Source organism: Hydra viridissima, unplaced genomic scaffold (assembly GCF_058129835.1).
Source record: "Hydra viridissima isolate aposymbiotic clone 2 unplaced genomic scaffold, HvirCarnegie_v1 scaffold_1, whole genome shotgun sequence".
NCBI classification, from domain to species: Eukaryota; Metazoa; Cnidaria; class Hydrozoa; order Anthoathecata; family Hydridae; genus Hydra; species Hydra viridissima.
This window is the reverse complement of record NW_028324300.1, coordinates 15,974,068-15,990,771: the sequence shown is the minus strand read 5'-3', so window position 1 is coordinate 15,990,771 and position 16,704 is coordinate 15,974,068. Positions and strand designations below refer to the sequence as shown.

The window sequence follows — 16,704 nt, the reverse complement described above, 5'->3', positions numbered from 1 at the left end:
GCCAAACAACTCTTGCAACCGAGCAACCTACTGTTAGTGCGATATCGAACTTTGATAACTTAGCAACAGATCAACCAGCAACTTCTACTGACACCTCTTCAGAAATCAGCCAAACAACTCTTGCAACCGAGCAACCTACTGTTAGTGCGATATCGAACTTTGATAACTTAGCAACAGATCAACCAGCAACTTCTACTGACACCTCTTCAGAAATCAGCCAAACAACTCTTGCAACCGAGCAACCTACTGTTAGTGCGATATCGAACTTTGATAACTTAGCAACAGATCAGCCGGCAACTCCTACTGACACCTCTTCAGAAATCAGCCAAACAACTCTTGCGACCGAGCAACCTACTGTTAGTGCGATATCGAACTTTGCCAACTTAGCAACAGATCAGCCGGCAACTCCTACTGACACCTCTTCAGAAATCAGCCAAACAACTCTTGCGACCGAGCAACCTACTGTTAGTGCGATATCGAATGTCGGTAACTTGTTAGCAGATCAACCGGCAACTCCTACTGACACCTCTTCAGAAATCAGCCAAACAACTCTTGCGACCGAGCAACCTACTGTAAGTGCGATATCGAATGTCGGTAACTTGTTAGCAGATCAACCGGCAACTCCTACTGACACCTCTTCAGAAATCAGCCAAACAACTCTTGCAACCGAGCAACCTACTGTTAGTGCGATATCGAACTTTGATAACTTAGCAACAGAGCAACTGGCAACTTCTACTGACAGCTCTTCAGAAATCAGCCAAACAACTCTTGCAACCGAGCAACCTATTGTTAGTACGAATATCGAAAAGCCAACAACCGATGAAGCAGAAATTATTAATGATAGCACTTCAACAGTCCTCCAATCAGCATCAACCGAGCAAATAGCTGTAGCTACGCAATCAATACTTGAGCAAAATTCTAAAACAGAGCAACCACCAACTCCTGCGCTTTTTAATCAACTTATATCTACCACGAACTCTTCACATAAGTATGCGACTAATGAAAATTTATTATCAAATATTCAAATGAACACATTAAGCGACGAAATCGCCATTAATGCTTCACGAAGTGAACAATCTATGTCGTCAACTTTAAATGTAAAAAATCAGACGACGGTATCAAATACACTACGCCCTATTCTTGCAAATTCTCAAAATAACACAGAGGTATTTTTACCGAAAAATGCCTTCAACTATTCAGGAGAAGCTGCAAATACACCGTCAACGTTTTATTTATTTTTCATCATTTTTATTGGTAATTTGATTATGCAAGTCTACTTGGTGTAAGATAACTTTTTTGGATGAGTTTACTAACATGCAGTTTTTATTTAAGGTTCGCTCGACTTGTTTTTGTGTTAGCTTGTTAATACTTTGTAAATTGGCGGGAAGGAAAAAAAATCTTCACTCATTGTTTGCAACTTTTTTATTGAGGAATTATCATATTATAATTATTTATATTAGCAAATGTACGTAAAATTTTAGAAATATTATTTTGCATATAAATATTTATTACTTACTAATTCTATCGCTGAGCGTAAAATTTTCAGCCATATTAACAAAAATCGAAGGTTTTATTTACTTAAAGACTAAAAAGTAGATGTCGATTTATTTTTGTGTATAGTTTTTTTCTAATTTGAAGTTTAAGAATTTATATGTAAATATATTTCAATTAATGGAAGACTTTATTTTTGACTTCCATCCCTTTGTTCCAATAATTATATGATTACGTAGAAGTTTGATGAAAAAAGAAAAAAGGAAATCTACGTTGATCGTTTTATTTGCTAACTTGTGTCAAAATTTTTGACTTAAGAGAATAACAATATTTTTGCAAAAAAAAAAAAAAGCATCATCAGTGAGATATCCTAACCAAAGTGGCTTTTTTTTTTTTTTTTTTACTGTTCATCTAAAGAATTTTTATATAGAAGCTCTTTCTAACTTTGTACAAATATCTCGAAAAAATAATCGCAGGATGATTGCAGGATGATTGAAGCATGATGGCATTAAATCTGAAAGTTTGTTTAAATAAAAAGACGAAGATCGCAAATATTGATGCGATTGTTTTTCAAAGGAATTTTTTTCAAGCAATTTAAACTTGCGAAAATAAAAATTTCAAAATGAACCATGTTTCATAGTTTAAATCCTCGTCATTTTAAAAATTAACTTTTACTGTTTGTTTTCAATTATGTTAACAGTGATTTTTTTTGCTTGTTTTTGCACAAAATTTCTTATGATAAGATGGTTTTAAAAGAACAGTCACAGTTACAACAAGTTGCAACAACAGTTACACAGTACACATTAAACAGTATGTTTAGCAAACAGTGGGTTTTTTTGCTAATTAAATGACCTAATTAAAGTGAATAAGTCTACAGAAAGTCAGCACAAAATACTAAAAATACATAAAGTTCAATATGTATGAACCTTGTAGGAAACGTCCTATATAAACGTCTAATGTATTAATTGACAAATAGGGAAGAACATCTCATACTTATTCTTACCATTAACTATTTTACCTGACTGATTTTTGATTATCTCATTTTTTAAGGTAGAAAATAAGAGAATCAAGAAAATTTATTTACGACTGTTAATCTTATTTGAAATTAATTCATAATTGTTCTGCCAAAGAAAACATTACTTTAAAGTTTAAATATCCAACATTTTTATGAATTTTTGTTAAGTTTTAATTATTAACGTTATTGCCTCTTTTTAATGGAAGCAGGAGACGCTTTGTTATAAATTGATCTATTTAATTAGAGATTCTTTTAACCCTTTATGGTGCGATTTAAAAAAACACTTTTTAAAAAAGAAAAAAAATTACTCGTATTTTCAGAAAACTTAAGGGTTTAAGAAAAAAAGTCCGAGTTTTTTTGAAAAAAATGATTGTTGTAATTTGGCAATATTGGTTTTACATGGGAAATTAAAGCCCAGATTTTGAAATACACTTTCATTTTTCTTTTGTTTTCATATGGCAACAAAGGTCCATAAAGGGTCAACGCAAAACAGTTTCATTTCCATATTTAGGCTACAAATAATTTGAATTTGTTCATAGAATTGCAAGTCTCAATTGTTTTGCGTAAACCAGTGTATTTTGCTTCATATTTTTTCAGATAAAAAACATGAAGCAAAAAACACTGGTTTACTCTCAGCAGAAATTTAAAAAAGATTGACATTTATAGATCTCCGTTTTATTTCTTTCTTGAAAAAAAAGCCGAGTGTTTTTTACATAAAAGTGAATTAAATAAACAACAAACTATTTGCGCTCAAAATCAGAAGTTGAACAATCTTGTATTGAAATTAATATCATAATCGATATTTATTGAGCTGTGTAAAAAAAAATAAATTGTCAACTGTGAAATATGTAACGAAATATTTTTGAAAACATTACGAAAAGACTCAATTTGCGTAAAAAGAAAAAAATAAATCAAAATAAATCTGTGTGTAGAGGATTAATAATGAACACGAAAAGCTAAACTCATATTTAATAATAAAAGTTTTTTTTATTTTGATTTCATAAATTAAGGATTTCTTGAAAGATAGAACTCGCAAAAATTTCTACCAAGAAGAAGAAGAATAAAAAAAAAAAAAAAAAAAAACATTTAATTTACTGGAAAGAAGAACTTACAGAGCATGTATCTATTTCCTTTATTTTTTATTATAGAAGGTCCACATGGCAAACTTTACTTTTTATCGTGCAATTTGATTTGCAAAGAATGTTTTTAGACATCGAATTTTTCCTGTGACTACGATGCTCAATTTTGGTTTTCTCCTGTGACTACGATGCTCAATTTTGGTTTTTTCCTGTGACTACGATGCTCAATTTTGGTTTTTTCCTGTGACGACGATGCTCAATTATGGTTTTTTATGACTTTTTTCTATTCTTCTTAAAACTTTAAATACACTTGGATATCTGGAGAACCTGGGAGAAAATGAATTAGCATCCAGAAAAAATGTACCTGCCGTTTCACTGACATGCCTAAAAACGATGTTATTTTCTTTTCAAGTTGGCAACATGTTTTTTAATGTATGAAATGGTTTTTTAACATATAAAATCAAATATATATTTTCGTTAAAGCCAGCAAAAAAATAGTTACTAGCAAAAAAAGTTACCATTTTAAAAAAAAAAAGTTGTCGTGTACAAAAAAGTACAAATAAAACGAAGAGATTCAAAAATTTTTACAACATTCCGCTTCATTTTTGTATAAAACCGCTTTTAAACTAAAATTTTATACCATGTAAAATGCAATAAATATGTTATAAATATCGTAAATTATTAATATTGGTAATAATTTAAAAAAAAAAAAAAAAAAAAAAAAAAAAAAAAAATGAAACAAAGAAAAAAATAATAATTTAAAAATCTTCGTTAAAAACATTTAAAGTAAAAATAGAAGCGAAGAAAAAGGTCAAAACATCAACAAAAAAAAATCAAATCATAAAAACTGTGAAAAACCAAATTTTTGTTTTGCATCGAGGTCGAAACGTCAACATTTGTTTAATGAGACATGATTTCATGCAAATCGTTTATCACTCATTAGTTCTTCATTGCTTCCTTCGGGTGATGTACGGGCTTCACTGTACCAGCGCGAAGTCATTAGCTCCATTTCATGGTGAGCGTCAAGAATTTCCTAAAATTATCTTATAAAATTTAGTAAAACTATTTGTTTTATAGGTTTAAAAAAAAAAGTCAATTGTTTAGATAACGAGGTATTGTTTTAGGTAAAAATTCAATCTTAAAACTCTTATGAATTTATCGTAAAAGTTCGAGTAACAAACCTGTCTTGTGATTGTTCTTGTAAAAAATGGCACAAGATATCTTGCATCAAGTTTAATGAAGCCTTTCATGGCTATCTTATGAGTGAGTCTCCATTCGTCATCGGTCAGCTGGTCTGGCTCTACAGCACTACCCTGTAAGGCATTTTACAATTTCATTACTTTAACTTCAACGAAAGTCTTCATTAAAACAAAATCTTTCTAAACATCCCCACTTTTCTAAATTTTCCACACCCTATGGTTATCTATATTCATTTAATTACAGTTAGAAGAGGTTCAAACAATCAGTGAACTAGATTCGTTGAAACGCTGAACAGCAGAAATGCAATACACCATAACAAGAGCCATCACAACAAAAAATTAATCTAAAAAAGGAACCAACCTCAGCAGCTGTCTTACTTAAAGTCAGGGTTTCATTTTCATTGATTGCTGTTGCTTTCAGAAACTACAAATTAAAGAAAAGAGAAATTTTTAAGAGAGAAGACAGTAGGATACTTTCCCCAATTTGAAGTTTTCCCCAATTTGAAATAGACTTTTTTATTTGCATATTTTTGTTTTTAATAAAAATAATAACTTTAACAAAAAATATGCTGCCCACGGATTAAAAACAAAACTACTATAATTATTATAATAACAATATTACTATTGTTGTCAATAATAATATTTTGGGTCAGAACCAAGTAAAAAGTTATAGTACTCAGTCACCAGAGAAACTTTATGACGTGTAATGTGTTTAGCACAACGCCATCAAAATTAATTCTAAATAAAAATTAAACATTTTCAGTTATCAAAACAAAAACAAAAAAACTTGCTGATTATAAAATTCACCTTTAACAAAGGCAGCGTTGATCCACCTAAGACCAAAATTGTAAACAAGATGATCACGAGTGACGTGCTTACGAGTAGCCTTCTTTTTTCAGGTTCAAACTCTTCCAAATTTAAACACAATGCAAACGCAATTGCACCTCGAAGCCCTAAAAATAAGAAAAAATGCACTTGTTTTTTTTTTTAAATTTCTCAAAAATAATCGCCTTTTGATGATCATTTTCTATCAAAAATAAACCTACCACTGAACCACATAATGACTTGATACCTCCTGTTTATTTTTGTTTCTCGAAAATAGTTCAGAATGAAGGACAAAGGAAAGACATTAACTGCTCTTCCAACTAAGCAAAAAATCTAAAGCATATCTATTTTATAAAATACAAATTCTACAAAAACATCAAAAACACGCAAAAAATAACAACAATAGATTAGTTTTAATAATAATAATCATGGTTTTACACCATTTCTCAATTTCATTTCAGTTGACTTAAAGATCAAAATTCAAAGTGAGTAACTGAAAATGAAGTTAAACTTTAAATAAAGGAGGAAATCTAAAAGTGAAAAGTTCTAAATGCAAACACAACATTTTATAAACAAGAGAATTGTAGAGCAATAAAATAAGTACCACACTCCAAATCACAAAAGAAACTTCTATTTTATGAGTGTAGCTGAATATAGACATCCCAAGATAAGCAAATACACAAGTTTCTAAAATATATTTATACAAAGTATAATTGTATCATTAAAAACTATAAAGTTAAAATAACACATAGAGTGTTTTAATTAATTTCTTTCATTTTTTAGTTAAAAAGAAGATTATTCAGCAAAAATGATTAAGTTTAATAGACTAACTGTAATAAAAAACTCATTCAAGTCAACTTACCACTAACAAAAGCAGCTGTTCTAAACACATGCTGCACAGTAATTTGAGTGACAGGAGATAGATTGAAATGAGTGTAATGTGACATCACAATTCCACAAAATAAAATGGCCATGATACCTAAAGCAACCATGAAGCTGTAACAAGATTTTTTTGTAACTGTGTAAAACATTTGCAACAATTGAAAAATCCATCAAGCATTTTCTTGTTAACTAATAAAAATCTTTTCAAAAGAGTTAGCTTATAAAAAAAGAAAATTAAAAATTTAAAAAAAAATAACAGTTTAAATCTGTGATTTCAAGTTTAAATTGGTAAATATTTCTATTTAAACAGCACTGATATTTTGCAAATAAAGTGTCAATTGAAATCCTGTTAATTACAACTTACAAAAAATTTTTCTGGAATATTTTTTCTCAATGCAATTGCAAAGTAGAAGCTCTCAAAAAAAAAAAACTTTTTTATTAAAAAAAAAATCAAAGCATATTAAGACATTTAAACTTGCTGTTTTTACTAAAATTTAAAATCTCACAGTATTGTTATAAAGCAACCATCATTAATCAGACTTTAACCTTTTTGGAAACAAAACAAATGCAAAGGCTTCGAGGACAAAATGTCCTTAAAGCACTCGTGAAACACCAAAATGATGTCTGTAGACTTTAAATAACTGTAAGAATAGTTAATAAAGAGAATACCATATTTTGATGGTTTAAAAAAAACTAAAAAAAAAAGTTAAGTAAAAAAAAAGCATAAATCAGAGAAAAACAAACACATTTATCCCTTTTCACCAAATATCAAAGCAATTTTTCACCAAATATCAAAGCAATTTTTCACCAAATATCAAAGCAATTTTTCACCAAATATCAAAGCAATTTTTTCATAAAATAGGAAACAATTTTAAAATTTTTTTATGTATTACTTTAGTTTCAAATGCTCTCATAAATAAATAGCTTTATTTCAAAAAGTCCTATAAGTAATGTCTGACTGAAGGTCAATTTAAGCCAAAGTTGGCTATTTGCTACTGTGAAAACCTTATATTGAAGCTGAAAGTGCAATCCTACTAAGAAATCTTAGAATACCAGCTAAAATAGAAATCTTAAAGTACCAATTGAAATAGAAATCTTAGAATACTGGTTAGAATTAGTATATATTACACCATGTATATATTAGGCTAGAAACAAACCATGCCAATGAGAGCTGTTTTTGTTAAAAATGCTTTTAACTTATGAGTTGATAGGGATTTAATGTACGTATTTAACACAAGTTAACTAACCATATGTTCTTTATAAATAGTTTAATAACATATAGTAATTTTGAGAAGGCTCTTTCTCAGAAATAGTAAAAGATTAAGTTACTGTAACAATTAGCCAAGTGCACAACAATAAATTTATACCCCTTGAATTAAATATAAGCAAAAACAGCGGAAAAGGATTATCATTTACTGAGTAATACACACCAAATTCTGTTATTTTATGCATCATATTTCAAATAAACAACTGAATTTATATTTTAAATTGCACCTTTTAAAAAATGACAAACTTAGTTTTAATTGTGTTTATCTATAAATTAGAATTGTAACAGTAAGATACAGTCAAACAAAGCTTTGAGGTTTTTTTAAAAATATTTTATATGATATTTAAAAATTTTAAACAAAATTTAAGAAAATTGATACTACGTACCAAATATTTCATAAGTTGTGTACATGATTTTCATTAAAAATTGCTCCTATTTATTATAACATATTTATCAAAAATCTTTACATCTATACATTCTATATCTAAGTTTAATTACAAATTTAGATATTTAAAAAAAGCATGGATTCATGACTCTTGATTGAAGAGAATTCAAATTTTTTTATTTTCAAAATTTTAGAATTTTCAAGAGGTTTGAAGGCAATGGAAGAATAGTTTTACTATTCTGCTGCCTTGTGAGAAAAAAATTAGAAATTCGGTTGACATGTTTAAGAAGACAGGCAATGTTTACAATCAAGAAAGATCTAGCTGCTCTTGTTCTATTGTTACAGAGGAAGCTGTTCAAAAAACTGATAGTTTGTCACTTTAAAAGGGCATTATTGAAATGGTGATAAACACAGAGTTACTATTGTGCTATTTAATAAGTAGGCTTTTGGCTATTCACACCAAGCATTGTACAAGAGCTAGAGGAAAATGATTTTGATAAAAGAATGGAATTTTGTGAGACCATGTTGTCAAAGTTTGAAGAAAATTCCAACTTGCTAAACAAGATTATTTCAGACAAGAGCCAACTCATGCTGAACAGTATTATAAACCGTCATAATTGTTACTATTGGGCCTACTGTAATTAGCACAAACAAATCTGTGCTCAACTCAAAGAATGGAGTAACAGTGTGGTGTACTTTTTTGATGTTTTGGTCACATGTGATTCATATCTACAAATACTTGAAGAGTTTTTATGGCCTCTAGTTAAACATGGCATGTACATTCAACAAGATGGGCCATCTACCCATTATTCCTGTCAAGTAAGAAGCTTGGTTGATCAAAAGTTCCCTCAATAAGGTCCAATTGTGACTTCTTCCTTTGGGGCTACTTGAAGAATATTGCATACAATGGTAATTTTTGGTTGAAGCTAAAGCTTTAGTAGAACTCTAGCTATAAATAACCATCTTTTTAGTGTTGTAAAAAACTTTATTTCTTTCTCTGATGATGTTTAAAAACTTGCTACTGATTAAGAATTTGCAATAATATTATGTAGTAATTTTTAATCATAAATTTTTAATTGTAAATTTAGATGAGCATAAGAAGTATTACCTGATAACTGCAGCCCTTCTGCAAGCCCATAAGGAGCATAAGAAAAAATAAACATCATTCCAAGCTCTAATGATGGATGATGACGCAAATCAATGTGCTTTAATAAGTAGAAATTACTGTCAAAGAAAACTATCAACATTAAACAAAATTAATTTTTTTATTGACTCAAAAAAACAACATTAAAGTTTATGAAAATGTTTTTACAAACAACTTATACAAACAGACTTCTTTTGAAAAGATATCAATGCACTGACAAGAGCAAATAAAACCCCAATTGCAGCAGAACCAAAAAAAATCTTTATGAACAGCACAAACGAAAACAGAATTGATGTTGATTCTAATAAAACAGCTCTAGTTGTTAAAAAAGAAAAAAATTTCATAAAAACTTAAAGGAAAAAGAAAAGAACTTTTATATCAGTTTTATTATGAGAAATTCTGTTACTAAAAGACAATAAATTACAAGAAATAATTTTAATACTTTGTAAGTACGATGGCTACAGCATCATTGAGAATACTTTCACCAAACACCAACATCTTTACAAGTGGATCAGCATTAAGAGCATGAAAAATGGCCAATGTGGCAACAGGATCAACAGCAGATATCAAAGAGCCAAATGCAAAGCTGTAAGGAATATATAAACATAAAAGAATATAATGCAGGTGTTTTTATACAGTTTTAGATTAAAGGGCACATTTGAGTTAAAAAGTCTTTCTCCTTCTGTTTTATCTACTTTAAGTTTAATTTATTTAGAAAAAAAAATGTTTAAAAAAGCTTTCTAAATTAAGTGGTATTATATTGAATTACGTATTTATGCTGGAAAATCCATTTTATCCCCTAAAATTACCTCTGCTTATGAAACAGATGTTTGGTTGTGTTGAAAAAGCTAATCAACATATTTTATTTGATACATTCAAATTTTCTAACAACAGTGAACTTTGGTTTATTTGTCCTTCACAAAAAAATGAAAGGTTATTTAAAGAACGAAAAATCAAATGAGCTTTTTTTCTATGAATGAAAGGTTTTGTAACTGAAAGAAATCTCTGAAATCTTTTGAACATCAAAATTCTCCATACCATACAGCTGCCATTATGTTCAATATAATTCAAATTTGTCTTAAATAATAGCAATGGCAAACAACTCTTTAGTCATAATATGCAAAGAAAAGCATGTATGATTAGGCTATATTTTTAACTTAATATTGATTAATATTAAGATATTGATATATAATATTATAGATAATATTAAGATAAAAATAGCCTAATCATCTATTCCATGCAAGATAATAGACACAGAAATATAACAAAAATAACTACTGAAAGAAAAAATATGTTATTACTTCAACTTTAAATCCAAAAGAACTTTTAGGATCATCAAAAGCATGTGAGATCAGTAATTGATATTTGTTTTACTTGTGAAACCTTTTTAAAGAGTTCTGTGTTCTGTGGGACCTTATTACTCTTAATAATCCCAGTACATCTCTAAGGCATAGACTTAATAAGTTTTTTAGTTTGAACTTGTCTTAATTGTGAACAGGCCATTTGAAGTTCCTGATGTAATTCTTCAGCATTTCTAAACCCACCATGCAACCATACTATACCATCAAGTTGTTTCATAAATCCTCGACTGGCTTTAAGTCAGAAGATCTCACGGGTGATCTCATTACAGTAATTTAATTTGTATTGAACCCTTTTTAACAAGCTTTGATGTGTGTTTGGGATCATTGTTCAGTTGGAACATCTATTTGGTAGAGTGGTTCCAATCCAGAAAACCCTCATTTCTATTAGCCTTGGCAAACTCCAAATGTGCTTTTCAGTTCTTTGGCAATATGAATGTTTTTTTGCCTCACAATTACTATACAACCCTGCGTTATACGTATGTCATGTAAAGTATTTTCTAAAATAGGGTAGACCGGGGGCACATTGGCCTGCTTTTTTTTCTTTGATTCCTAACTTTTTCGCATTTTGTGTTTTATTTTGTTTCTTTATGGGAGAAGGTTGCTAAAACTATATAAAATAAAAAAATCTTTTACTAAAAGCTTAACTAAACTTGTGAAAATTTTTTAAATGCTTTTTTAAGGTGATGTTCCTTGGGCCAATATGCCCCTTACTTGGGGTAAGTTGGCCCATGGTTTGGGGCAGATCGGCCCTCAAAAATTTACTTACTGTTATCACATTCTTACATAAATCTGCATAAATTTGCATATTCCCTACATAGTATGAGATTCTAACAAAATTATTAAATACCTAAGTGATTTATTAGGCTTAATTCTTATCTAATGTTTTGAAACTGGCTAAAAAGTCTCAATCAGATCAGCGTTTTAATAAAAACATTCTATCACAAACAATTTAATATGAATTAAAAAATGTGCATGTGCAAACGGGGTGCATTAGCCCACATGGCCAAGGTGCCTTGTTTGTGCTGGGTCAACCTACCCCATCGCCATGTTTAGAGTAAAAATTATTTTTTACATAACCCATACACAGATACTGTGTAACATTTTTTATTAAAGTAATCCTCAGACTTTAAGCTTCAAACAAGATACTTACCTATAGCACTACTGTCGAATAATAGTCAACACAAACACATCAAGAAAACTGTTCAAAATATACTTCAGCTTATCCAAAATTGATAAAAAGATACAACACTGGCAACTGTGCTCAGATATCAGTGATACTTCTGAGGAATGAGGGGAGGAATGCTGTCGACCTTTCCCTTGATTCCTAGTGCGCCGAAGTGCATAGTCATAGAACTAACTCAAAAGGGCCATCCTGCCCCTAGGGCCAACGTGTCCTGGTCTACCCTACTGAGCTCTAGTTTGTGAATTGTATTTATGGCACTAACAAATGGATTTGTTTTTACATTTCTTACAATATTACAATCAGTATGAGAAGTACTTCAGCCATCCACTTTCAACTCGCTCAGTTTCAACTCGCTCAGTTTCAACTCGCTCAGTTTCAACTTGCTCAGTTTCAACTTGCTCAGTTTCAACTCGCTCAGTTTCAACAGTTCATTTGCTTTTACTTTTATTAATTGATCAACTGATTTTTTCATTTTATACCTTTTACATAATTCACAATCATCGATATTTTGGAGAACAATTTATATACATTTTCATTCATCAAAACCATGTTGGTAATTTGTTATAAATAACTTTGTTGGTAATTTGTTATAAATAAACCAAACCCTTTGTAAAATGCAAAAAATCATTTGAACAACTGGAACATACAGCAAAAATATTACAAATTAATTTCAGAATGTCATAACTAGAATTAAAGAATATAAATGTGAACACTAACCTTTCTTGAATGGTAAGTTCATAAGCAACTTTAGCCTAAAAATTTAGCATAAAGTATTTTTATTTATAAATACTTACACACAATAAATATTTTAAAATATGTTTTTAAATATAATAAATGTTTTTAAGTATAATAAATATTTTATATATAATAAATGTTTTATAAAAATGTTTCATGATGCTTTAGAATAATCAGTAAGTTATCAAATAACAAAGCATAATACATTTTAAGACAACATTTTGTATTGAGTTTCACAATATTTTTTAGTACAAGATGTTGTTAACAAGAAGTAAAGTAAATTGACACAGCCCCAGTTGTTCAGTCAAGAGAGTCCCAGTCCTTCAGTCAGGAGGTTTCTAAACTTAATGTATAAAATGTTCTAACCTTTCCCAAAACAAAAACACCAAAACCAATAGTGATGGCGGATAAAACTGTACCAAATACAGCAAACACAAGAATAGAACCAATATTTGCAAAAAAATTACCCTAAAAGAAATATAGGATATAATATATAGGACCACAACAAATTTGTTATAGAGTTTTTTTGCAAAAGCATTATTTGCTATTTTTTTTTTTTTTAAAAAGTTACAATGAATAAGAAATAAATTTTATATAAAAGAAAAAAAACTTTAAAAACTTTAAAAATATATAAATAATTTTTAGTTCAGCAATTAAAAATTGGTTTTATTTTATTGAGACCAGTTTTTAATTTACTTCCTCAAAAATGAAATGGTTTAACAAAAAAATTTGTTTTTAATAAAAATCTATGATTGAGTTGGCAAACACTTAACATTACTTACTTTTAATATAAAAAATTACCTTGTGTAAATTATAACCACTTTCAAATATGATTGGAGGAAGCAGTACTAAGAAAAACATAGTTGGATCAAAGACTTCTTCTTTCTGTAAAAAGACAAAAGTGTCAACTTCAACTAAGTCTGTTGATTCTAATACAATTATCATAAAGCAATTTAATAAGTAATTTTTCAAATAAGAAACAACTCACCTGCCAATTTCCTAAGTTATATGCCTTTAGGAGTTTAATGCAGCCACCAACCAAGGCACCAAGAAACACTACAGCAACACTTTCAGGCAGGTAGATAAATTTTGTTTTTATTAACATATTAATTGTGATGATGCAGAAACCTAAACCATAAAATTTATTTGAACAAAAAATTTTAGTTTAAGCTCTTTAGCTGAAGTTAAAAAATGTAAAAGATGTAAAAGATGTTAATAGTGGTTGTGTAATTTACATCTGCAGTAATCACTAAAGAAGTTTTAGTAGGAGGCAGTTCCAATTAAATTAACTTTAACTTAGGCTGACCATATTATGTTGAGAAAAAAATGGAACAACTACATTACAAAAACAGGATAAATCTCAATTAACATATGAAAAAGTAACATATTGCGCTTACAACTGTTATTAAGTGTTGGAACCCATAAAGGGTAATTTTAGACCTTTATTAACATAATAACACAAAATTATCTCCAAAAAAGTAATATTTTTTAAAAATATTACTTATGTATAATTAGAATGTAGAAACTTGACATCTGGCAAATGACAATCACAATTACAAGAGATTTTCAAATTTAACAGGACATTTTTCAACATTACAGGGGATTTTTCCTTGTAAAAGTAAAGATGAATGAAGGCCATTAAATATGCTTAAAAATCTGTCAATTGACAAGGCCAAAGATACTTGATTTCTATGCTCTCAAAATTTAGAGTATTTATTTTCTGTATAGTTTGAAAAGTTTTTCAGTTTTTAACTCTGTGTATAATGAATATACTTATAAACTTTCACTGAAAAACATTTAATATTAGCTGATAAATATTCAAATGTACACTGGAAACAATTGGACATTGTATGTATGTGCCCCCCCCCCCCCTCAATCAATATTGAAAAAAAATTCACAAGACAGCAGCACCTTTTGTAGGTTAGATTTATTACAGACTTCAATCAATATAACACACTTTAGGTCTGAGTTTTCTCCAGGATAGGAAATAAAGTCAATAGTTTTTTCTAAAACCATATAAAAATTTTAGTTCTTATTTTTCTTTGTCAATTTGGACAAGTTATCATTTATGTAAAAACTTTGAGAGTGGTGTAAAATATGGTAAACAAAATGAGATTTACTTCTGCAATTTTAATGCCTTCAAAATCTCTACTACCTCTCACTGTAAACGAGCTAATGCTTTTAAAGCCATTTATTAACAAGGTTTAATGATGAACTTATGCTTCTAGGTGATGTTGTATTTGTGATGTTACTTTTGCCTCCATTAAAACAGACAAATAGACATTACAATTTTGGCAGCGGCTTTTTTTACTTGTAGATAACTCCAAGCTAATCCTACAAATGCACAGCTTCAGCTTCTTGATTTTGTCATTGAAGTTGATGCATGACTTGGCTTGTCCCACAATTTTCTATGCTTTGGGCTGTTGCAGTGGATGCAATTTTCATCCCGTCACAATATGAACAGCGTGCACCATTTCTTGATTTGAGAAATCCCACTTTTAAAGTGTTAGAACCAGTACTTATGCTTTTATTGATTGAGTATGTTTCCCATATGCTTCAGAGCAATCTGATGTTCATCAGCTGCATTTTTCTTCAAATTAAAACAAAAAACCAGCACTTCTTGTTTTTTATTTGTATAAAGGTTGACATGGTTAAAGCACAAAGAAAGTATATTGTTTACACTTCAGCAATATAACCCATACTGAGTTTTAGCGGGAAATATTGATGCTTTAAAATAAAAATAGTTATAAGATAGCCTGATGCAATTTAATTCTAGTTATGCCATCTTTTGTAAATCACTCAAAATTACTATAACAAGTCAAAAATGACAAAAAAAGGATGGTGCAATAATAAAAACAAGAAGTAAATTGAGATAACTATTGCTGCATTAACAATTAATGCAACAATAGTGCTACTTGACAGATTTAAGCTCATGTTTATGCTTAGTAGACTTAGAATATTTTCATATTTATAATTGACAAATATTCAAATATATTTTTATTTTTTTATAAAAACGGGACAAAATTTACATTTTTTGTTATATTATGAAATGTCAAATATGAAAAAAACCCATATATATGATCAGCTTATTTTAATCATTAGATTACTAATGAAGTGATCGTAATTGTTGAAATCGCTACTATAAAGGACCTTGTTACACTAGTGATAATTATTGTAATGCTTGCTACTATTGTGAATTTATTCATCATAAACATGGTAGTTAGAAAAGTAGGGCTTGGTTAAGAGTAAGACAAGGTATTAGTGAGCACCTTATCAGGAAAAGTGAAATTGAACCCCCCTGATGTTTTTATAATAAAGTAGATAAACAAATTTAGGCTTTAAATAATAATTTAGAAATTTAATGAATTCATGAGTTAAATAAAGACATAAAAATTTTGTAATGTTTTTTAACTAAATTTATATTACAACTTATAAATATTTTTATTTAAATTTCATTTACTATTTAGGCTGTCATAATAACAATTTTTTAATGCTGTTATCACTATGGGAAAAAAAAACTTTAATATTTTTTTCTGAAATTACATAAAACTGTTGGGATGATTTTGATACAAATCAAAATCTGATAAGTATTAAAATAGACATACATTTTCAACAAGCAATAATCACTACCTACCCAATACACTTAACACAAAAAAGATTGTCATGGAACCATGTTTCTCTTTCTCTGCTGCAGTTTCAACAGGCTTCAGTGTTAACTGAGTAGTATTTGGTATTTGAGTTGTTAAACTTATGGTTTCATTTGCATTAACTTCTGAATTATTTCTGAAATATGTATCTTAAGTAATTATCAGGATCATGAAAACAAACACAACTTACTATAATGCAATGTAAATAAAATATTTAAAAATACTATATTATTATTATTAAGTGGTATAAAATTTGGTTTAAAAATTTTTAAATTTGAGAAAAAATCTAGTTAAAATTAAAATATCTTTTTTTTTTTTTTTAATACAAGTGATAAAAAATCAATTAACATATAAACTAAAATATACCTTAAACTATCGCTTGCTTCACTGATTACAAATGAGCAAAGAACAAAACAAAGTATTTGTATGCACCCCATTTTGCATCTTATTATGCTATATCTAATGAGTAAGCAAATTATATTCGGCAGGTG

General features: G+C 28.9%; 1 protein-coding gene and 1 long non-coding RNA gene across 2 annotated transcripts; both read right to left on the bottom strand.

The window, feature by feature from the left end:
- Positions 1-3,165: 3,165 nt before the first annotated feature.
- LOC149893562 (uncharacterized) lies at positions 3,166-3,826 on the bottom strand. Its single transcript, XR_016447732.1, has 2 exons — positions 3,619-3,826; positions 3,166-3,317 (listed from the first exon to the last, which is right to left on the bottom strand). It is a non-coding gene; the product is annotated as an uncharacterized LOC149893562 (long non-coding RNA).
- Positions 3,827-4,447: 621 nt separating this feature from the next.
- On the bottom strand, positions 4,448-16,699 carry LOC145187309 (sodium/hydrogen exchanger 8-like). The gene is made up of 16 exons (XM_090073193.1): positions 16,580-16,699; positions 16,201-16,349; positions 13,555-13,694; positions 13,368-13,451; positions 12,933-13,034; positions 12,549-12,583; positions 9,730-9,873; positions 9,494-9,602; positions 9,252-9,357; positions 6,472-6,588; positions 6,214-6,296; positions 5,831-5,942; positions 5,592-5,737; positions 5,146-5,208; positions 4,767-4,898; positions 4,448-4,618 (listed from the first exon to the last, which is right to left on the bottom strand). Exons 1-16 carry the CDS (start codon positions 16,648-16,650, stop codon positions 4,502-4,504), a joined length of 1,710 nt encoding a protein of 569 aa, XP_089929319.1. The 5' UTR covers positions 16,651-16,699; the 3' UTR covers positions 4,448-4,501.
- Between the last annotated feature and the right edge of the window lie 5 nt (positions 16,700-16,704).